The 19428-nt window shown below is 43.0% G+C and overlaps 2 protein-coding genes and 1 long non-coding RNA gene across 8 annotated transcripts in view; 2 read left to right on the forward strand and 1 right to left on the reverse strand.

Annotated features, from left to right (window-relative positions):
• Nucleotides 1–4927, forward strand: part of LOC115130746 (choline transporter-like protein 1) — a 22786-nt gene extending 17859 nt beyond the window's left edge. For both annotated transcript variants that reach the window (XM_029662165.2, XM_029662166.2), the window contains exon 16: nt 602–4927. In XM_029662165.2, coding sequence (XP_029518025.2) covers nt 602–625 — 24 coding nt within the window. In that variant the 3' untranslated portion in view covers nt 626–4927. The remainder of the gene's footprint in view (nt 1–601) is intronic.
• Nucleotides 4928–19428, reverse strand: part of LOC115130747 (TBC1 domain family, member 2) — a 26584-nt gene continuing 12083 nt past the window's right edge. For 3 of the 5 annotated variants that reach the window (XM_029662169.2, XM_029662167.2, XM_029662170.2), the window contains exons 3-16: nt 19013–19163; nt 13815–13941; nt 12903–13018; nt 12409–12647; nt 11917–12186; nt 11517–11657; nt 9449–9559; nt 9118–9290; nt 8508–8820; nt 8192–8379; nt 7143–7263; nt 6663–6848; nt 6336–6457; nt 4928–5619 (exon numbers count right to left, since the gene is read on the reverse strand). In XM_029662169.2, the coding sequence (XP_029518029.1) occupies nt 5415–5619; nt 6336–6457; nt 6663–6848; nt 7143–7263; nt 8192–8379; nt 8508–8820; nt 9118–9290; nt 9449–9559; nt 11517–11657; nt 11917–12186; nt 12409–12647; nt 12903–13018; nt 13815–13941; nt 19013–19163 (2463 nt within the window). In that variant the 3' untranslated portion in view covers nt 4928–5414. Of the gene's footprint in view, nt 5620–6335; nt 6458–6662; nt 6849–7142; nt 7264–8191; nt 8380–8507; nt 8821–9117; nt 9291–9448; nt 9560–11516; nt 11658–11916; nt 12187–12408; nt 12648–12902; nt 13019–13814; nt 13942–17454; nt 17588–19012; nt 19164–19428 lie in introns of those variants that run through there. The other 2 variants (XM_029662168.2, XM_029662171.2) reach the window with 2 other exon arrangements.
• LOC135572206 (uncharacterized) lies at nt 17582–18299 on the forward strand. The gene is made up of 2 exons (XR_010464122.1): nt 17582–17687; nt 18111–18299. It is a non-coding gene; the product is annotated as an uncharacterized LOC135572206 (long non-coding RNA).

Raw genomic sequence — 19428 nt, forward strand, 5'->3', positions numbered from 1 at the left:
TGAGAAACAACAACGCCAGACTGCTGATGCATTGCTAAAAAGGGACCAATGGGAAGATGGATATAGGACTTTTTTTTTGCCCGTCTATTGTACGGTGCTGCTGGATTTCCATTTACTGCTGGAATTATTTAAAGCACTGTTAGGCGCTACTGAAGTTGACAACTATCTGTTTACTTGTAGATTTGGCCTTTTCTTATCTCCTAGATACTCAGAGCATTATGGGTAAAGTTATTCTTGTAATTTTGTAGTTAAGAGGTAGAAGTATCTCCCCCAGTAGTTTGAAAATAATAAGCTATGTGTATTAGTCATAATGTACAATCATTGTTGATAACCGCAAGCAAGTCAGCTTTGGCCCAAGGATATACAGGCGTATCCCTCAGCCCTCCTCTGAGTGACCCTCAGCTTTCAGGTCAGAAGATGGATCTTAACATCACCACTCCACTGTATGGCTTCCATTTTCTCATCCATACATTTCCAAGCTTTTTAAAAAATCTAACCCTTTTCCCACCCATTCATTATTTTACCATGCAAGTACTTTTTTCAATGACTGCATGTGATGCTGTGAATGGAGTAATAAGACTTGAATAACTTTGCTTTCCAGGCTCCGGGAACAAGTTCAGCTTGACCAAAATCACCTAAAGGGACTTTTTTTTAAAGACATTCCAAAATGTTTATTTTTACCAATGTGTAACATGTTTACTATGGTTTCACTCCAGGGATACAATATTTTAATAAGAAACTGTAAAAAAATATATAACAATGTAATGAAGCACTTTATATTGAAGCGCTGCATATTTTAAAAGGCTGATGCATTTTTCGTAGTGATGTCCTTTTTTACAAGACAAAGAATTGCCATCTAGTCAAACACAGTACTAAAACGTATTGAATCACTGGGTTGTCAATGTTTTGCATAACAAGTTTGCCTTTTGGTTGGACTTCTCGATCAGCGTGATACTTATTCATCATGCAATGATAGCACTTAGATGTGTTTTTAATCAACCACTGAAACTTAAGTACGTTAGACTCACGTTTGCATTTGAATTCAATCTGCATCATGGAAGAGTGTCATTTTGTTTTGAAAGATGTATTTTTTTACCAGTGAGTGTAGGGGATTCTTTTTACATTTTACAGCGCAATTTTTGGGATGTGCAGAAACCGAGGATGTGATCATACAGCAGGAGGAAGACAACTTGTAGTTCCCATGGTTTGGAGGGACACAGAGACAAAGTTACTGCGATTTGGAAGTCTACCCCCCCCTACACCTAGGCACTTAGATCTACAAGGGACCATGAGAAGTTTAGGGGTAGGGACTAAGAGTTCATTATGAACTGGGCATGACATTTACAGAGAAATATCCAGAGGGCTGCAAAGGCTGTTGCTTTTCTTACTCAACCAATTGTCCCCTAGTTTGACTCACTTGGTTCCTCTATCAAACCAGTCAGTCATTGTTGGGATTGATGGACAATGTACATTTGACCTAATCAGGTGAGGTGTAACGAGTCCTCTTCCACTGAAGTCTCAGTAGGAAGTGAACTCAGACTTTGCAGCCCTCGAGCAATAACGCAACACCATGTAGTATTTACCGCTATAAAAATGTCTTCCTACTTGCACTACAGCTTTTAAAGACAAAAGTTCCTGGCATAGAGCTATCATCTGATGTTAGGTGGGGGGGGGGGGGTGGAGGTGGACACACACTCACTCTGCCTTAACCGGTTCCATAGGCTGTGCCCCCCATCTTATTGGTTAATGACGGGACTCCCCAGTTTAACTTGGGGGTGGGTTGGTAGAAGTGCTGTAAGCCTTAAGTCCCCTCTTCTCTTTGCAGTAGATTTGTATTTGATACCCAGAGTACTGAATCCATTGGAGCGACTGAAGAACAACTTTGACCCCCCCCCCCTTTTTTTGCTGTTGCTTTTATTGATCTAGGTGAGAAAAATGCTCTTTTTGTTTATGTGAAGGGTTTCAGAAGGGTATGAATTGCACATGATTTATGCAGTTATTTTGTAACGAGAGTTTAATGTGTTGATAAGACTGAATAGTATTCTGATATTGTGCCGTGATCCTGGTGGATATGTTGAAGGGAGAGATGGCTGTGACTGTTCACATGATAACCTGTTTCATCTTCAGCTTCTCGCGTGAGAGAATGACAAGCGCCAGCCATCCTTCACAACACCAACTGTTAATGTTTCAAAACAGGAAAACAAGTCTGTTGGTGCGCTTTTCTCCGGGAATACACGACTAGACCGTACACTGATGTACCGATGAAATATTAAAGAGCATGTATTTAGAAAAAAAATGGTCAAGCCGAATTAACATTGCAGCAGAACTCTATTGCGCAAAGCATGTTAAGAATTGCACTAAGATGGTATTCATTTAAACACTGATCAATTTAAAGTATCTGTAAAATATTTATAGTTGAATGACTAGCTCTGTCAGTCAGTACAATGTAGAGATGTTTCTTAATGTTTCAGAGGATGGAACTTTCCCCAAGTGAGAGAACCTGCCCAGTGCAATCAAGGAATCCACTTAAGGCACAGGACAGACTACTGATAACTAAACAGCATTTCTCTGAAAACGACATGTCATTCATGAGTACAGTCGTATGAAAGAGTTTGGGCACCCCTGACAATTTCCATGTATAAATAATTGGGTGTTTGGATCAGCAATTTCATTTTGATCGATCAAATAACTGATGGACACAGTAATATTTCAGTAGTGAAATTAGGTTTATTGGATTAACAGAAAATGTGCAATATGCATCAAAACAAAATTAGACAGGTGCATAAATTTGGGCACCCCAATAGACATATCACATCAATATTTAATAGAGCCTCCTTTTGCTAAAATAACAGCCTCTAGATGCTTCCCATAGCCTCTAATGAGTGTCTGGATGAAGGTATTTTGGGCCATTCCTCCTTACAAAACATCTCCAGTTAGGTTTGATGGTTGCCGAGCAAGGACACTCCACTTCAAATCATCCCACAGATTCTCAATGATATTCAGGTCTGGGGACTGGGATGGCCATTCCAGAACATTGTACTTGTTCCTCTGCATAAATGCCCATGTAGATTTTGAGCAGTGTTTTGGGTCGTTGTCTTGTTGAAATTTCCAGCCCCAGCGTAACTGATTCTCCAACATTATTCCCAAGAATCTGCTGATATTGAGTGGAATCCATGCGACCCTCAACTTTAACAAGATTTCCAGTAACGGCACTGGCCACACAGCCCCACAGCATGATGGAACCCCCACCATATTTTACTGTGGGTAGCAAGTGTTTTTCTTGGAACGCTGTGTTCTTTTGCCGCCATGCATAAAGTCCCTTGTTATGACCAAATAACTCAATCTTTGTTTCATCAGTCCACAGCAACTTATTCCAAAATGAAGCTGGCTTGTCCAAATGTGCATTTGCATACCTCAAGCGACTGTTTTTGGCGTGTGTGTAGAAAAGGCTTCTTCCGCATCACTCTTCCATACAGCTTCTCCTTGTGCAAAGTGCGCTGAATTGTTGAACGATGCAGTGACACCATCTGCAGCAAGATGATGTTGTAGGTCTGTGGGCTGTTTTTGACCGTTCTCACCAACCTTCGCCTCTCCGACATTTTACTTGGCCAGCCACTTCTGCCCTTAACAAGAACTGTGCCTGTGGTCTTCCATTTCCTCACCATGTTCCTCACAGTGGATACTGACAGCCTAAATCTCTGCAATAGCTTTTTTGTAGCCTTCCTCTAAACCATAATGTTGAAAAATCTTTGTTTTCAGGTCATTTGAGAGTTGTTTTGAGGCCCCCATGTTGCCACTCTTCAGAGGAGAGTCAAAGAGAACAAATTGCAACTAGCCTTAAATACCTTTTCTCATGATTGGATGCACTTGTCTATGAAGTTCAAGGCTTAATGAGCTCACCATACCAATTGGGTGTTCCAATTAATCAGTGCTAAGTAGTTACAGGTATTCAAATCAACCGAATGACAAGGGTGCCCACATTTTTGCATAGCCTATTTTTCACATCTGATTTAATTTCATAACTTAATATTGCTACACTAAAAATCTTTGTCTGGACATTACCCCCAGTACTCAGCTTTTATTAGAAAATGAATGGCATGCCACTGATCATTTTCTGCAATGACAAAGTAAATTATTATGCAGCCTCAGAGGGGTGCCCAAACTTTTTCATACGACTATTTGTCCATCATAGAAGATCAAGACTTTGACCGAGGGACTGTTTCACTTAGCCTTGTCTGATTTGTACATTGAACACACCCAGTCATAACCCACAGCGTTGTTTGCCAAACTCTTAACGTTACCAGTTGATGCACACAACGGGACAAATCAGACACTGAACCACACAGAGACGGTGTTCTGGTTTCTTTTTCTTTACGCGACAGTAAAGCAAACTGCTCTGCGAATAGCTGAGACGCAAGGCCTGATTTGTCAGCTTCTATTAGCGGACAGAATGCCCTACTACTGAGAAGGAAGAGCCAGTATTGTAAGAGCCAGTATTGTAAAAGCCAGTATTGTAAAAGCCAGTACCTATACTCAAAACGATGGACCATAGACGACTTGCATGTTTTCTGTCTGTTTTTCCCTCGCTCCTCAGGGCGAGCCATCTTTGTAGGGTGTGAATATTACGGCATTAGCTCCACGTGACTTAACAGATAGAACAATAGCTTTACTCAGCAACAAAGCCACTGTTTTTCGAGATGTTAGTCGACCTCTTCTTCGTTCTTGGAAACAAACTGCACATCTATTCTTGTCACACAGGAATGAGAGATACTGTTCTGGATAGGCAACATCAGTTTAACTGGTGTAACAGCTTTTAGAAATGTCTGCAGTAAGGTTGTTTAACATTGGGCAATGTTTTGTTTTTTATATTTATGTATATATTTTCTTTTTTTTTCAAGGTAATAAATTGGAGAAAGTACATTTGTCATTGACTGTCGTAGTTGTACATTATACATAAAGTTGACATCTTGTTATGATACACAAATGACAGGAAAAGTAAACTAAATGCAAAACAGTAAAACAGAAGTATCCTGCATTTGGACAAAATATGCTGCAACCCAAAATCTGGAGTGTGCCTTTTGGCAAACGAGTGAAACATGTCAAATACAAATCTGTGACATATGCTCGTTGAAATACATACTGTAGTTAAATTAAGTGCGCAAATGTGTACATTGTGTATTTTGCATGAATTCCTATGGCAGTGCATGTACACTATTATATGATCGAGAGAATGAGGTTGGTCAGGTAGTGTTCTTGACCATAAAATACAGTCAAAAATAGGTCTTGGACCAGAGCTTTGGGTGGGTCATATCTGTACCGGCAGGGCCATTCTTAATCAGATGGCTGTATAGTCTAGAACTCCAAAACCATTAGAGCCATTAGTTCCACAGGATCCGTCCCTCTGTCCAGAGTCTCTACAGGTCCTCATCGTCCTCGCTGACAAGTATAGTGTCCAGGTCCTTATCCTTACGCTCTGCGCTCTCTGTGACAAACTCCCTCTGCTGGGCCTCCAGCTCTCTGAGCTCCCCCTGCAGGCGCTCCAGATGCAGCACACGCCGGTTCTTCAACAGCTTCATGGGGAACGGGTTCATGTCGCTGAAGGCTATGTTGGTCAGTTTCCTGTTGGAGGGAACAGAGTAAAGTGAGGCAGGAGACAGACACAAGCCCAAGATTACTCAGCCTGCTTATTTCCATACAAAGAAACCACAGAATTGAACTCTATGTAAGCAGCAGAGACACAAAATACTCCATAAGCTGAATGGCCCTAACACCAGACTTAGCCCTCTCACACATGTTTTACTTGCATGCATTGGACAGAGATAATCGTATCTGCTCTTTGTTTGGAGATATGAGACTGCTGTGAATGCTGCCCTCAATGCACTCCTCTGGCTGTATAGCCTCATTTTCTCCCATGTGTTGAGCCCATAGCTGAGACAACTGAGCTATCTGACATATATGGTGAGAGCATCTGTCTCGGCCTACAGCAAATAGCTATTCCATCTGCTCTGCCAGCAACACTCCGACTAAACAGAGCAGCAGAAAAAGAATGGGCTCAGTAGGTACAGGGCAAAAAGCACAAACCATATAGATAATACAACAATTAAACAGGATTCAAAAGGACAAGCTAAATGTGATTTAGTGGAATCATTCACAAACCACTTAGGGGTGAATCAGGTGTACTGGGCTGTAACAAAGACACACGCCAGCCCTCCAGGAGTTTAAGACCTCTACTATAGTGGTTCCTATCCCACTAGAGAAACATCTAATATAGTGGCTTTTTTTTCAGAACACAGCCTCCATAGTTTGAACTTGGATGATCTTTAATGACCTCTCACCTGCCGTCAGAGATGGTCTTGGTGAAGAAGCGCAGGTATTGGTAGATCTCCACGTTGTCATGGATGTTCAAGATGTCCTCCTCTTTGTACTTGAACAGAGCCAGGGCATACCGAAATATCACCTGGATCAAAACCATGCATGTACGTTTACATTAGAACTGCCGCAACAACAACAAATGTAACACCAGGTGGGTAGATTCTGGACAATCAATATCATTTTGTCAATCAGTTAACAGCCAGTCATACTGCAGACAGGACCCACATTTAAATAACCATGAGCTAGAATTTCCTTTCGGCCCAGGTGCTAGTCTCTCTTAAGCGCGGTACCTTGGTCCCCTCGTAGAGGAAGGCGTCCCACACCCGCAGGAGGATGTCACTGGGCAGGCTCTCAACGAACACCACCAGGAACCAGCTGAAGGTGATGAGGGACACGTCCACACTATGCTCCTCAAAGTGGGCTGTCAGTCGGGGCATTTTCTCCGCCATGAAGTCCTTCAGCACACGCTGGTCCACCTGCAGCATCCACCCATCCACCATGTCATATTGAGTCACATCAGCAGATGACAACAGATATTGGCATGACATGAGCAATGTTGTTGAATTCATTACGTTGTTCATGAAATGTATGCGCAATTTAAAAGTTTCAGTTCCATGTTTTGGAACAGATGCAGAACTAAAACTGATTAAATCCCACTAAAAGCACCACTTCCCATATTTGTATTACAGAGAACTATAGACAAAATTATTTTACACATCTATACAGTTGTTTAAAATCACATATTTTGCTCCTTCGAGCCAGATCATTACCTGCGAGGCTATGAGTGTTTTGGTGTAGTAGTCCTGAGGCATAATGGTTTCCACCACAGCTACTAGACACCAGAAGGCATCCTCCTCACTCTCCAGCACCAGGAGAGCTATGGCTGCCAGCCTGAAAGGGGAGGGACAGGCCAATATCATAATTGCCCTCGGATATTCTGTCAAGATTGTTTTGAAGTCTGAAAGCTTGTATGGTATATCTACAGCCTAGTCTGAGTAGCCAGATCTAGGAAAATGCACGTTTTTAGACTAATCATAGATTTTCACAAAAAAAACTCTAAATTGTTATAAATCAGGCTTCCCTAAATTGAGAAGATTGTGTTGGTTGCATCACTGCCTGGTATGGCAACTGCTCGGCCTCCGACCGCAAGGCACTACAGAGGGTAGTGCGAACGGCCCAGTACATCACTGGAGCCAAGCTTCCTGGACCTCTATACCAGGCGGTGTCAGAGGAAGGCCCTAAAAATTGTCAAAGACTCCAGCCACCCTAGTCAGACTGTTCTCTCTGCTACCGCACGGCAAGCAGTACCGGAGCGCCAAGTCTGGGTCCAAAAGGCTTCTTAGCAGCTTCTACCCCCAAGCCATAAGACTCCTGAACAGCTAATTAAAGGGCTACCCAGACTGTTTTCACCCCCCCCCCCTTAACGCTGCTACTATTCTCCATTTATTATGTACCTATAGTCACTTTAACTCAACCTACATGTACATATTACCTCAATTACCTTGACTAACCGGTATCTCCTGTATATAGCCTCGCTGCTTATTTTACTGCTGCGGTTTAATTATGTTACTTTTATTTATTTATTTTTTTAAACTTAACTTCTTAAAGCATTATTGGTTAAGGACTTTTAAGTCAGCATTTCACTGTAAGGTCTACACCTGTTGTAGTCGGGCACATGTGACAAATAAAATTTGATTTGACATTGTTTTGGAGTCTGCACTTTATATCAGTTTACAGCTTTGTACATTAGGTGGCAGTATTTCTCTAGATTTAATATTTATTGAGCACACTGCTGACTGATATAGGGAGTCTTAAGTACCTGTTGAGGCCCTGGCAGTAACCAATGGTGGGATTTTGCCAGGAGAAAGCTAGCAGAATTCGTTGGAGCTGCTGCAGAGTGGGGCTGGAGGGCGAGGAAAAGCGCTTATTGGTGGTGAGCGTGCGGTGTAGGTCCAACTGGATCTGTCTGGAGGCTTGGTGGGGTGACGTAAGGCTCTTCTGGCACAGCTGAAACAGTAATGGATGGATTTAATCTAGATAGATGGATGGAAAGACTGACGGACAGATGGAGAAAGATTCTGAAATTGAGAGATGCATTGTAAGGAAGTGAACTAGCCTGATACACTAGCACCCACCTGCTCATAGCGATCCGGGTGGCGCTCCCTCAGCGAGCGTGTGCGTGCCCTTACCACCCAGCGCCACACCCGTGGGCGGTACTCCCGTGGCACGCCACACCGCAGCAGGAATTTGAGCTCTGGGGAGGGGCAGAGGTCATCGGCTGGGCGGCCGCCCAGGTACTGAGCCCAGCGGTCCAACAAGGGTTTGACCCCGGCCTCCTGCCTCAGCAGGTTGTGGGAGCGGATCTCCAGGGCCTGGATCTTGGCCAGCAGCTTCATGTCCTCCACCTCATAGTCCGGGATGATCTTGAAGCCGTACTCGTCGTGCTCCCTGAGGAATGGAGATCAGTGTTCATTCACTGTTTTTAGATGATTTAAGCCTTCATTGACTATTGATAGTAATCTCATTTTTGTTCATTGTGGGACTGCATTGGTGATTTAATGTGTTCTTGTAACAAGGTGTCCCCCTTAAGAGACTGTTGTAAATCTTTAAAGGAACGCCTGTATGAATAAAGAATACAAATAAATAAAAGAGGTTGGTCCTGTCATCTATCAGTGTAGTGAAGCAGAGAAGACAAAAAGACAAGGAAAGGAAGCCAGTTCAGAGTATTGAGCCAGGGCCCGTTACCTGACAGGGTTGAGTTTGAGGACGTCGTTCAGGTCTCCTTTCAGTGCGTCCTCTATGAGGTTCCTCACAGCCTCCCGCTGGCCCGGTTCTAGAGCCTTGCTCTCCTGCAGCTTCCTCAGTACACCCAGGTAACGACTCTCTATCTGACAGTTACGGGCCTCCAGGTAGGCACACTGCAACACAAAATAAGCACACCCTAAGACCAAGACGGAGGTCCCGATTCAATCAACTGTAGTGGCCTTCAGTGTTTCACTTAAGCACAACCCACTTCAACAGCACATGCAGATGTATTTGGCACTGAGTAGCGCCCATATTCACAAGGCAGACCCACCTTTACCATAAGGCTTTTCTCCTGCTCTGAACTGTTGCGCCATAGCTTGGTCAGCTGGTAGATCTCAGAGTTCAGGAACTTGTTCTGGATCTTGTAGGCCTCAATGTCATCCTGTGTGAGAATTATTAATAGTGAGAGGAAGGGCAGGGTGAAGGCCATTTAAATAAGCAAAGAAATATGATTCATATTTGTACTACAACTACGTTTTTTTGGACCAGAGAATAGAGATTATATTCCAAAAGACTCAAATGTTCTGGCACCTCATTTATAACTGTTGCGTAAATTTGACACTAAATATCTGCGTGTGATCTTTTTGAAGACTGCCACGTACGAAAATTGAGATTTCTAAACGTGGGAGCACGGCATACGCATGTTTCTGGTTATAAATCAGATCTGTCGTAAACCTGTTGGCACATGAACGCGCATTATAACTCCACCTGAATAGCGCCCGTTATTCACCTTTTAGAGTGACAATAACACCCTTATTTGCTGTATACTTTGGAAGTATTGGAATTAGACCAACACGTTATATCTAAAGGAAATATCAAATGTCTTTGGAGGTGTTGGCAGAATGTCGTTTTCTTTTGCGTTGACATTTGACCGTTTCTGAAACACAAAAACAATTGCAAATTGTTGTGGACCTGTAAACATATAGTTTGAATTCCATAGTGTTTTGCATTTACTTTGTCCTGAACCTAAATGTGCAAAAAAAAACTGAAACATTGTCCATTCTGAAAAAAAAATCTAAACTACAGTAGGCTGTACCAGTGGTAGTCAATACACTTCAATGCAAAATATCAACTGTCTGTTCACCTGTATGTTATAAACCACGCTCCCTTTTGGATGCATAGAGCAACAACTTGAAATTATAATAGCCTCTTCTAATAGGCCAAATTAAATGAGAGATGTTCATGGTAATTAGTTAAATGGATACTTTGGGAATATGAACTCATGGCCAGAAAAGGTGCAATGGTTGTGATATATATATTATGTTTATAAATTAAATACTGTCTAGGCTAATCGAGAAATTTGATATTACAGTAGTCAGACCTAGCCTACAAAACGTCAATGGAAAAAGTGAACCGTACAGTTCTACCGTGACACTGCGCTTCGATCGGATCCCATAGAGCAAAATACTTTAAATACCAGTAGCCGATCAATTTACTACTGTGAAGTGGATCCCATTAAATGAGAGACGGAACGAACAGTAGCCTATCCTAACTTGTAGGCCTATAGGCTATTTCGCGCGTATGAAACCATCAGTCAGAAAAGAGGAATGTATTATGCATAGAAATAGCTTTCTAATTATTTTAGAATGCAAAGATAATTGCATGTAGTTATTATATTTAGCTACCTGTTTTGGTTGTTATAAATAAGTCACCATGTTGACTCCAATACTCCCCACAGTTGTGTCAAGTTGGCTGGATGTCCTTTGGGTGGTGGGCCATTCTTGATACACACGGGAAACTGTTGCGCATGAAAAACCCAGCAGCGTTGCAGTTCTTAACACAAACTGGTGGGCCAGACACCTACCACCATACCCGGTTAGGCCCTTAAATATTTTGTCTTGCCCATTCACCCTCGGATTGGTACATATACACAATCCATGTGGCCTCAATTGTCTCAAGGCTTAAAAATCCTTCTTTAACCGGTCTCCTCCCCTTCATCTACACTGAAGCGGATTTAACAAGTGACATCAATAAGGGATCATAGCTGTCACCTGGATTCTCCTGGTCAGTCTATGTCACAGAAAGACATGTTTTGTACATTCAGTATATATTCCCCATTTGCACAAGGCTAATAGCCTACTTTGCCTTCTTGCAATGCAATACTTCAACCACTGGAAACTGTGTGTATACATGGTCTAAAGTTTGTGGGTGGAGAAGCACATTCTCACATCAAGTTCAGTTTTTATAAATGCAAACTTTTACGTAAAAAATGGCACGCGCATGTTTTGGGGCATATTTTATGAGTATGCAACATTTATAAATTAGGCTCCTGGTCTTGGTGTCGAGGCTGGGCTTCAGTCTTGATTCCATCTCTGGTGTTGGACTGACCTACTACCTACCAACCACAAACCAACCTTGAGGTTCTCAGTGTCCTCCTGCAGCTGGTGGAAGGTCAGGGCCTCCAGGCCATTAGTGGTGGACATGGTGCGTCTTGGGTCGGTCATGCAGGCCGCCACCTGCTCTGACAACTTCAGGATCACCTGGGATAACATCAGAAAATATGATATTATTAGGCAGTGATGCCATACATTATCATATCATGAAGTGTATACACTTGGAGCCAAATACAACTCGGGCCCATATTCAAAAGGCATCTCAGAGTAGGAGTGCTGATCCAGGATCAGGTCCCCACTGTCCACATAATCATTATGCTCGATAAGGCTAAACTGATCCTGTATCAGCACTCCTTCTATGAGACTCTTTGTGAATACGAGACCAGACACCAAAAATGGGTTTCACCTCCTGTTTGGAGTTGTTCTTCGCCATCATCAGGGTGACGTTTTCCTTCAGCTCGGCCACGTGGGCGTCCCTTTGGGCCAAGCTCGCCCTCAGACCCTCCGCCTCGACCTTCAGTTCCTCCAGACGACCCTGCAGGTCAGCGGCTTGGCGCTCGCGGTGCCTCAACAGCTCCAGACGCTCCTGCTCACACTTGGCAGCCAGGAACTCCGTGCAGGTCCGCTTCTCCAGCTGAGCTGCCTCAAGGGCCTTGTGGAGAAGCCACACCAGCTCCTGGATGGGAGGTGAATAGTGAGGTTAGTCCATCTAGTCTGGCACAGATTCAAATGAGAAGGAATACATTGAATTTCAAGATATTTGTAGGCATATCAAACCAATCAATATGCCATATTCTAGACGTCAGAGAGTGGATAAGGGCAGGCTGGAAATCAAGCATTGCTTTGTAAGATATTGGAGGTTTATTAGATCTGGCACAGCTTTGGTCTTAGCTCTAACCTTCTGGGCCTTGACCTCCTCAGCCAGCATGTGTTTCTCCTGCTGAAGGCGGGTAGTCTTGTCAGAAGCAGCTTCCCGTAGCGCAGCGGGCATGGTGGCAGAGCTGCCCCTCGTCTTCCTCCTGATCCTCGGGGACGGGCATGTGAATGACCTGCCCTCCCCTGGGGAGCGCTCACCCGCAGGGTCCGCCAACAGCAGCGGGGTGGTAGGAGTCGGGGGGTCAACGGGAGTCCTAGGGTCTGTAGGAGGGCATGGAGGTTAGCTATGGCTCTGTGGTTATTATGGACTGTGAGATCAACTTGTGAAATAAAATGTTTCTTTGTTTAGACGAGAAAAAAAATGACAATGTTACTTGAGCAATGATGACATTATGCCATCAGACAATGAGAAAACCTGATCCTTCTGTATGATTTCAATCAGCTGCCGACAGAGGGCAGAAGGATGCCAGTGAATTAGAGAACATCTCCAGAGGCTAGGGTGTGTGTGGGACATACCAAGCCTGTCCTGGGCTGTCTGGTAGGGGGTCCAGGGAGGAGGCGCCTCCAAATGGAACACACTCCGACTCAGTTCCTGGGAGGACCGCTTGTAAAAAAGACTGTGCACCGAGTTCCTGTAGGAGCAGCACGCATGTGTGAGAACACACACACACACACACACACACACACACAAGCATGCACGCCAACATCTCCACCCCCAAGTGTCAGCCTTAGTGTAAACCTACTACTAGAACAATCCCTTAATTATGAAGCGATTAAGGTACAAGTCCTCCAAAAAAACATTAATCTCAAAGTCACTTTCACTATGAAGTCAATCTTGACATGTTCAATTGGCAGAGGACAAACACCTGTAGTCACATAGACAGAACTGTTTGTGGCTACGATCAATAACTTTGATGAATATCAAGTCAATCGTCAACTACTACAACGTATCCCAAAGTGATGGAGAAAAAAAATCTACACAGTTACATATTGGGATAATATTTTTGAAGATACAACATCATATCGTTTTGACAATATCACAATGTTACTTTTGCGCTAGTTGGCTGTACCTGCATCAAAACCTTCATAGGTTTTTCTTTTTGTTTTTTTGTTTTTTTCAGCACTTTTATTTGCATGACTGATTGTTTTCTCATGGCTCTCTCTCGTCCCTCTGCAGCAGACATATGGTGAGCAATATGTTTGGAACATTGAATCGTAATAAAATCACAGTATCGAATTGCAATACAGATAGAATCTTGAGAATCGCAATACCTAAGTATCATGATAATATTGTATCATGAAGGTACCTGGCAATTCCCAGCCCTAGTATCCCATACCATCTGTTGTACAGGTCCAGTCATATGCCTCAATGCCAAATGAATGGTAAAGATAGGTGGAAAAAATTATAAATAAATTAAATTCACCTACTGAATCTCTATCAGAGGATGTTTGAGGGAGAAGTTGCTTAGGGGGGCCCGTTGTTGCGGTGCGGGCAGATTGGCAGCCTCCTCACCCAAGAGGCCTGGCGGGGTCTTCATGGTGGGCAGGAAGTCATCTACGTTACAGGAAGTAACAGGAAAGAACAATGTCAGTGGATCACGCCCTCTGGAGCCAGGGCACACAAAGGACACAGCTACTCATGTAACAAGCAGGAACCTTCTGGCTGAAGACAATGAGTGATATTATGGGCTGTAATACAGAGAATAAAGACCATGTCTATCCGGCCACTTGGTCTCGAGATGTTTGCTCTTACTGTACTGCTATGAACTGAAAGTTATGACACCATGGGGTGAGACCCATTGAAAAGTCTAAAAGATTCATATATTTTTATTAACTGACAAAAGTCCTGATATCTTTTGGGCAACCAAGTTGTGCACGCTAGATACAACTACAATGCTGACCGTGGGAATATTCAAAGGAGTACCAAAGCATACTGTTCTGTTCCGTTGTGAAACGTTCTGGGCATGTCAGGACAAGCATGAAATACCTCACAGTTCACAAACCAGTTGGTAGGAAAGGTTGTGTCTACAACAGGAGCAAACTCAATGGCGTTGGGCAAAGTCAAAACAGGGAACTAGCAATAACGTCACTTTTACATTGTTCATTGATGCATATTCAAGACAGCTACGACTTGAACAGTTGGATTTTTCACTTAAACAAGCCGTTTAAGCTTCAAAATATCATACGGATGTGTTGATTTATTGGACCAGAATAGCCTGTAGTATGTGTAGTGTAGCCATGCGGTGCTGTAACCAAGGCTCCTAGTTCAGCAGTGTCAGACGGGCACTTCCTCCCTCTCTCTCTCGCTCGCTCTCTCTCGTCTGTCTGGGCCATGCAGAATCACCTCCTGCAGCTGTCAGTGGAGCTGTAGCTTAAAAATTCATTACATAGATTACCCAGGGGTCAAAGAGCAGGGCACATTGGGATCACCTGCAAACAGTTCAGTAGGCAAACATTGTGGAACTCTAAGATAGAAATATTTTACATAGAGCTGAGAGACATGTTTGTTCTACGTAAAATATTTATATCCTAGAGTTCCACAATGTTTGCCTACTGAACGTGTCCCAGGTGATTCCAGCGTGCCCTGCTCTTTGACCCCTGGGGAATCTGTGTACTGAATGTTTAAGCTACAGCCCCACTGACAGCTGCAGGAAGTGATTCTGCATGGCCCAGAGAGAGAGAGAGAGGAAGTACCTGTCTGACACCCTGCTGAACTAGGAGCCTTGGTTACAGCATCAACTGTACATTTCGGTGTTCCTCAAGGCTCCATTTTAGGACCACTACTGTTTTCACTATATATTTTACCTCTTGGTGATGTCATTCGGAAACATAATGTTAACTTTCACTGCTATGCGGATGATACACAGCTGTACATTTCGATGAAACACAGTGAAGCCCCAAAATTGCCCTCCCTGTAAGCCTGTGTTTCAGACATAAGGACATGGATGGCGGCAAATGTTCTACTTTTAAACTCAGACAAAACAGAGATGCTTGTTCTAGGTCCCAAGAAACAAAGAGATCTTTTGTTGAATCTGACAATTAATCTTGGTTGTACAGTTGTCTCAAATAAAACTGTGAAGGACCTCAGCGTTACTCTGGACCCTGATCTCTCTTTTGATGAACATATGACTGTTTCAAGGACAGCTTTTTTCCATCTATGTAACATTGCAAAAATCAGAAACCTTCTGTCCAAAAATGATGCAGAAAAATTAATCCATGCTTTTGTCACTTGTATGTTAGACTACTGCAATGCTCTACTTTCCGGCTACCCGGATAAAGCACTAAATAAACTTCAGTTAGTGCTAAACACGGTTGCTAGAATCTTGACTAGAACCAAAAAATGAGATCATATTACTCCAATGCTAGCCTCTCTACACTGGCTTCCTGTTAAAGCAAGGGCTTATTTTGAGGTATTACTGCTAACCTACAAAGTATTATATGGGCTTGCTCCTACCCATCTTTCCGATTTGGTCCTGCCGTACATACCTACACGTACGCGATGGTCACAAGACGCAGGCCTCCTTACTGTCCCTTGAATTTCTAAGCAAACAGCTGGAGGCAGGGCTTTCTCCTATAGAGCTCCATTTTTATGGAATGGTCTGCCTATTCATGTGAGAGACGCAGACTCTGTCACTGACATGATCTTCCTGTCCGGGTTTTATTGTTGTTGTTTTGATTGATTTCAATTACCCGAATACAGTGTCCTCAGTGTATCCCCCGAGTGTAGAAATGATCAGTTACAATATGAACAGTAGATAAGTGGTTTACGGGTATCAAGTCTTCAGAGATGAAAGCAAGCAACGCAGCTAGAGCGAGCATTTGTTTGCAATTTGCAGACGGCGCAGAGAAAGATCTAAGCACATCTGATCAACGTTGTTTCCTGTCCTGAACCCCACCTACCAATCTCAACCTTGGCCAGGCACGCCCCCCATGGGGCATATAATAATAGATCATTCAATACTGGAAGGATTCATTCGTTATTTGCAATGATAAAGGCCTGTGTAAGTGAAAATAACCTTTCATCTGTTTCATGAAAATGCCATGACCCTAAAAGTCCATGAATAGCTACCAGAGGGAGTTAGATTGTTCTCGCGTTCCCCTCCCCAGTCTATCTACATTTTACGTCATTTAGCAGACGCCCTTATCCAGAACGACGTACATGAGCAATAATTGCCTTGCTCGAGGGCACAGACAGATTTTTCACCTAGGTCGGCTCAGAGATTCAAACCAGCGACCTTTTGGTTACTGGCCCAACGCTCTTAACTGCTAGGCTACCTGCAAAAGGGAAGTCAACCCTCCATTTGTTAGTCAGATACTGCACCTTTACGACAGCAATACAGGTTCACAGAGTAGAGACATGAATGTTGGCAAAGAATGGCATTTCTTCTAGAAACTATTGCAACAGAAAAAAGTTATCTGCCAGGGCCAGTCATTTGCCAATGTATCTAAGTAGTGCACATACTGAATATATATATTTATATAGAAATGCCTGACTTAACTCGTGGAAATACTGTATTTTACATGATGGAAATGAGCAGCAAATCCAGCTTCCTTATTATTTGTAAACATAGGTCCCTGTTCTAAAACACTAGAGACCAAATAGGCCAGTTGTTTCCCCAGACATCAGCTGACTGGCCTGCTGGAGGAACATGGAAGAAGTCTGTTAATCCTCCATGCATTTTAAAACATTGGAATGGCTCTAATCATGCATTCTGTTTAACGACACTAGGGCCTGTTCCGCAGGCTGCAACATTACAGAACAGTCCTATAGAAATGTATCGTTTGGAACAGTTATGACCGTCTGTCATGTAGAATAGGGAATCATATCAGCAGAGTCAGCTCTACTCATAGTATTTCTATCGGGAAAGTTCAGAGTGTTTCAATTACCTGAATACAGTGTCCTCAGTGTAACCCTCGAGTGTAAAAATGATCAGTTACAAGAATTCTTGTCCTTTTCTGACAAGAATACTATCAAATTAAAGTCACGTCAATTGTTACTAACATTTTTGTATGTAAACTAGAATGTTTGTATTAAAGCCTATTTGAGAGTTTAAGATGAATAACTTACCCAAAGTTCTGTTTAAGTCTCTGATTGGCTGGCTACACTTGATGCCCACAGTAGATTTGCTGAATCACTGAAAGGAAGTGGGTGTGCTGCCAGAGTAAAAGGTTTTCAGGAAGCTAGGTCTCAGAAGGAGAATTTGGAAATCCCTAGTGAGGCCACTTACCAGCCAGGGAGAGGCTGACAAAGTCGACTGCTGATGACTCATGAAGTGACTATGTAGCCAAGGGACAAGTGTGGTAAATATTGACATCGCACTCCAGTGCATTGACATCTGTTTTCACTCTAAATAAATGTGTTGTTTGGACATTGTGAGTTATTACTAATGGTTAGTTTAAATAATAACGTTCAATTCAACTAACTTAATTTGTTGCCTAGTAATATGTCTGCTTCCAACTCATTCTCAAACACGTAGATCCACTGAACGCAGCTCACTCTTCAGATCCCAATCAGCTGAATTCTGATCACCTGTTTAGACACCTGTATGTCATTATCACACTCTATTTAGTTCAGTTCCTTGCACCCCATCATTGTGAGATATTGTTTGTTTTGTGACACACTTCTAGTTGGAGCTCTGTTTTTCCCATATATAATCCTCCAGTGTATGATAGTGAGGAAGGCAAAAACTGACGCCTTGTGCCTGTTCCGTGCCTGTACTTTAGGCTTTCGGATTTCCTGTTATCAACCCATTGCCTGATCTCCCGGACGACGTTACTAGCCTTTTCTCTGCCTGTACTGTTGCCTTTTTGGAACCCCTGTGTATGACCTTCTGCCTGTCCCTGGACCAGCTACCTGCCTCGTCCTGTGGTCCTTAACAAATAAACACCTGCTGCGCCCTGCACTTGAAACCAGCTCTGTCTCCCATCGTGTTCATTACACCTAGTTTTTTGTTTTTCACCTCTAGTCTAACAATTGTAATCAAACAGTGTCATAGGGTGTTCTGTATCTGTGTGTAGGATCTTGTATATATTAGAAATGACCTCTAAACTAGCATGTGTCAATTGGGAGTGGAATAACTTGAGACAAACCCCTTTGATAGAATATGACACCCATCTCCTAAGTTATTCATAGTACAATTTAGTATGATATCAACTTTAAACAAAACATTTCCTCAGATAACACGATCCAACTGGTTACATAATTTAAAAAAAATGTTAACCTTTATTTAACTAGGCAAGTCAGTCAAGAACAAATTCTTATTTACAATGACGGCCAAACCCGGACGATGTTAGGTCAGTTGTGCGCCGCCCTAGTGGACTCCTAATCACGGCCGGATACGATACAGCCTGGGTCATTGACATTCCAGTCCCTGCTAACTTGACTATGTGTCCGATGGTTCCACTTTCACACTAACGTGAAGTATTACATTTCTCTCACATCTTTTAACGCTTCACTAAGCATAAAACCACACATGGTATTTGATGGTATTGAGCTGTTATTCTTAGCCTGGTTGCCAAATCTGTTTCTACATGAACAACCTTCTCTGTCGATCATTGTCATGCCAGACATAATCTTGATCAGTGTCTGGGGCCACTTCATTCTACTACCTCCAGTCTTTCTGTACCTGGGCAGCTGGTGGGTAGTTCCCCCTGTCCCTCTGGTCTCTGGTGGTCAGTGCAGTGACGTGTGGATTCTCCTGTCAGCTGGTCACGGTGCTGCCATCTCTTCAGCTGCAGCTGTTGTAGCCAGTACATCATGGCCTCCTGGTTATCTGCCTGAAACAGACAGAATATATATTGTTAGCCTACTGTACATGTGTGCCCAAGTCGGAATATCTGTAATGCATAACTTCTAAAAATGTTTGTTATTTTTAATCACGTTATTCAGATACAGGAGCACCACTGTTTCGCTGCCTCGTGTATCCTTTTAGCGGTCTTCCCCATCCCTCCACAAAAACCAATGACATTTCAGAAATATTGATGACACTCACATTCAGAGCAAAGTCAGACGTTTGGGAAAACCCTGGGGATACCGGTTGAA

Source organism: Oncorhynchus nerka, linkage group LG6 (assembly GCF_034236695.1).
Source record: "Oncorhynchus nerka isolate Pitt River linkage group LG6, Oner_Uvic_2.0, whole genome shotgun sequence".
NCBI classification, from domain to species: domain Eukaryota; kingdom Metazoa; phylum Chordata; class Actinopteri; order Salmoniformes; family Salmonidae; genus Oncorhynchus; species Oncorhynchus nerka.